General features: G+C 52.9%; 1 protein-coding gene across 4 annotated transcripts in view; it reads right to left on the bottom strand.

The window, feature by feature from the left end:
- The window catches only part of LOC113218362 (secretin receptor-like), an 82,493-nt gene that overhangs the window by 3,578 nt on the left and 75,147 nt on the right, over positions 1-3,768 (bottom strand). For 2 of the 4 annotated variants that reach the window (XM_052273695.1, XM_052273694.1), the window contains exons 4-10: positions 3,130-3,245; positions 2,456-2,581; positions 2,169-2,278; positions 1,779-1,944; positions 1,128-1,284; positions 915-1,045; positions 721-812 (exon numbers count right to left, since the gene is read on the bottom strand). In XM_052273695.1, the coding sequence (XP_052129655.1) occupies positions 721-812; positions 915-1,045; positions 1,128-1,284; positions 1,779-1,944; positions 2,169-2,278; positions 2,456-2,581; positions 3,130-3,245 (898 nt within the window). The remainder of the gene's footprint in view (positions 1-720; positions 813-914; positions 1,046-1,127; positions 1,285-1,778; positions 1,945-2,168; positions 2,279-2,455; positions 2,582-3,129; positions 3,246-3,768) is intronic. The other 2 variants (XM_052273693.1, XM_052273696.1) reach the window with 1 other exon arrangement.

Here is a 3,768-nt window from a genome sequence, read left to right on the forward strand (position 1 = left end):
AGCGTGTCCAGGGGGTATTGTGTCCCGTCCCAACCCACGCCCCGAGAATTATCAAACCTCACGGCAGGGCACAATCAAATGGAAGCATTTGCTTGTGTGTTTGTTGATTAAGTTTCCCAGAGGGGAAGCAACAGCACCACCGGTCCCAGACCGGGGGTGCGAGAGGCAAATCGCGTCGCGGTGTGGCCTGGGTGTCGAGGGTGCGCAAGCGACCCCGATCGCGAGGCTCAGCCATCCGGAAGGAGCCCTTCGACAGAGCAGTGGCAGTAGGCAAGGCGGGGCGTAGTGTCGGGGTCGCGGGGTTGAAACCTTTCCACCTGACTGGCCACGCTCTGGCCTCCAGCGCCCCCGCCGCCCGCCGGCCAGGAGGCCACGCAGCTGTATTTGTCTCTTTATTAATAGCGACCCAGAGCCGACGCCCAGAAGTTTACAAACTCGACACGCAGTCAACAGGAAGGGGACAGGGGTTGAGGTGCGTGACAGAAAAGTCATAAGGAAAACGTAAACAGGCTTCCGTCCGTCTGTGCACCCAGAAACCCGTTTATTTGGGGCAAATAAGTTTCATTTGCTGTTTCAAGAAAATTTCTTGCCAGCATCGCCAATATCGAATTTTTTTGTTCGCTGGTTGCAAAAACATTTATTTAAAAGAAAAAAGTTCAGTGGAAGTTGTTTAATTTGTTAAACTGAAGCTAAACAAAGGGCGACGTGAGAGATACTCACTTGTATCGCATGCTGCGCCGCTGCACCTGAACAGATGCCTGCATCTTGATGAGGAGCACTCTCGCAATGTTGACGAACAGGGCAAAACTGACCTGGAGAGCAGGCGAGGATATTAGGAAAGTTAGGCAAGGATTTAAAACAAGGTCACTAACCAAATTGCGCATTTTTAGTAGTTTCATTCGCAAAATGCTTACAAACACCGTGATGATAGTGGGGATGCGAACCACGTAGTAGATAGCGTCGTGAGCATGTACGTTCCAGCAATAGTGGTCGTCGAGGTATCGCCGCCCGATCACCCACGGCAGCACCACACAAGCGGGAAGACCTGAAACAAAAGATTATACTTCGTATATTTTGACTTAATGGCCGTTCGAAACAGGTTGACGCTTGACCTGCAAAACGCTTACCCCAGCCTAGGCAGACGTACAACGTGATGGCGCTGTTGTCGCTGAAGAGTGCTAAGAAGATGAGGTTGTGGAGGTAGAGGCCCTCCATTAGGATCCAGGAAAAGTTGGCCATGATGGAGTACTGCCACAGGCTGACGATGAGTTTGCACTCCCAGTTCTGCATCGGGAGGGAGGAAAAGGCGTCAATTATAAAGGCACACAGCTAAACGCCTCATGCCATAGCGCATCTCAGCAGGTGGGGAGGAACAACTGGCGTAACAAAAGAAGAGTTTCTTCTCATTTTGGCCGAGCGCTTTTGTGGTGGGGTACATGAAGAGGGGCGATCTTGGACGCCTTTGTTCAACGCTCTTAGACATCTCCGGCCACCGCTAAGCCTGCGATTGCCGCTGCTACTCTTCTTCCTTCGCGGTCCTCGCCGCCCCGACGGACCGTGGGACATTGCGCGTGAAATTGTTCCGACACCGCCGCAGCACCGCGAGCAGCCACCATCCATACATTACGGAAAGGCACCCGTCCAACTCGAGACCAAATAAGAGACAAGGAGGCAAATGGCTGGCACTTCGGTGGTGTAAATTTCTCTCTGTTCTTCTTTTGAACTTCGAAGTCACTTCAAAGAACGAATTAACCTAACCGTCTTTCTGCACAACTTACGCTGCGGCCGGGGATGAATTCGACCGTGTCGCCGATCAGCTGGAGGTCGGCGGGCAGACCCAGCCCTTGCACGAAGAGCACGTCCTTCAACAGGCACATGGCGGCCCGCAGCATGAAGCTCGCGAAGAGGTGCAGGTGCAGGTTGTTCCGGGGGCAGCGCAGCTTCCTGATGCACAGAAGTGAGCAAAAGTTTTAAATATTATAAGAAGTTGCAGACAAATTTAGCCTGACGAAAATTTGTCAAAAATAAAATTTATAAGGAAAAGAAAATTTGTGTTTTTTTCTCACATTTTTTGGGAACATTTTTAGGATTTACCTTTTCACTTCCAAACTTTTGCTTGCGAGGCGAGCACACAAATTGCCCAGCAGTGTTGAGTCAGGCTCACTTACTTGATGGACAGGAGAATGATGAAGGCGACGACGAGCGTGAACAGGGAGACGCTGTAGCCCACCTGCGCCACCTTCTTGACGACCGGGACCCACAGGTCCATGTGCGTCGTCTGAAAATGACGACATGCCGGTAGTGGATTTATTAGTCGAGGCAGCCACCACCAAAGAAACAAACAATCCCTAATGAAAAAAAACTGTGAATAATGAAAAGAATGCACAGCGCACAGAGAGGAATTGCCGGGAATTGCGATGTGAATAACCAAAATGCCAATTCCCCCCAGCCTCACCGCATTGGTCGACGTCTCCTGTGTGATCAGGCACTGCGAGTAGTTGCTGTAGGTCCATAGCGAGTCGTTGGCCTCGGCTCCGCCGCCCCACGTCCCCGATGAGGAGCACTGCCTGCTTGCCTCCGCCTACACAAGAAGTGGAGAAAGAAGGTTCATTTACATTTTCCAGCATAATCAATTTTATTAATTATTGGCCTTTATCAGCGCTGCCCTCTTCTAAGGTACGAAAGTCGCAGCACATATTGTAAATAAAACGAAGTGTTTCGAAAATTAGCTACCTCTGTTTGAATATAAATACGCTATTTAAAAAGTTTTATACGCTGCTCTCGTGATACAGTGGGAAAGGGGGTGAGAGGGTGCGTGGGGAGCGGGTTGGTTGGTTACCTACACGGGTAATGAGAGAGCGAGGGGATGGAGGTTGGTCGGTTCGGCATCAATACGTATGCAAATAAAATGGTAGATGAAAGGGGCGGTCGTGTGGTTCTCCCAGCGAAATATGGACCACGCCGGGTAAGGAAAGGTGAGCGGGTGAGCGGCCAACACTGTAAGGCGAGAGGACCCCCGGTGGGGACGGCGGGAAAACGAGAGGGATAAGGGATTCGGACCGGAGCGGGGGGTTCTCTCTGAAGGTCAGACGAGAAATTGACTGAGCAGAGTTTTGGCAGTTCGCTTACCGAGTGATTAAAGTTGTGGATGTAATCCGGACACGGCTGCCACGCCGTGCGGCCCGCCGGCGTAGCTGGCCAGCAGCGCACCGCGTCCCACACCGCCGGGCACTGGACGGCCACCGCTGGAACACACAGAGCAGCCGGACGCCACGGTTAGAGCTGCTGCTGCAGCTGGGAAGAGCCCGGGGGCGAGCCCGCGGGGGCGGGCCGGAGATACACAAAGGGGACCGGACCGGAAAATACTGGGAAAATGTGGTGGGTTTATATGGAGAGGGCTACACAAAAAAACTCGTGCACAAAAAATAAACCATCCTGCACCACACACACACGGCTGAGCGCACTGACTACCCCGGTGGTGGATACACAGCCAATGCGACGCACGCACAACTTTGATGTCGGATACCAACCGGGACCGAGGGCGCAAGGGCTTAATCAGAGCCGCCGATAATCACGAAGCAGAGACATCCGAGACGGGGAGAAACGCAACGGAGGGAAGCACCCGACCCTGCTGCGCGGGCGGGTAGGTGACTAAGGGCGGGCGGAGAGGGAGAACAAGTGCGTGGGCGAGCAAGAGAGAGACAAAGCGAGCGAGCGAGCGAGCGAGCGAGAGAGAGAGAGAGAGAGAGAGAGAGAGAGAGAGAGAGA

Source organism: Frankliniella occidentalis, unplaced genomic scaffold (genome assembly GCF_000697945.3).
Source record: "Frankliniella occidentalis isolate FOCC.00 unplaced genomic scaffold, Focc_3.1 Scaffold294, whole genome shotgun sequence".
NCBI classification, from domain to species: Eukaryota; Metazoa; Arthropoda; class Insecta; order Thysanoptera; family Thripidae; genus Frankliniella; species Frankliniella occidentalis.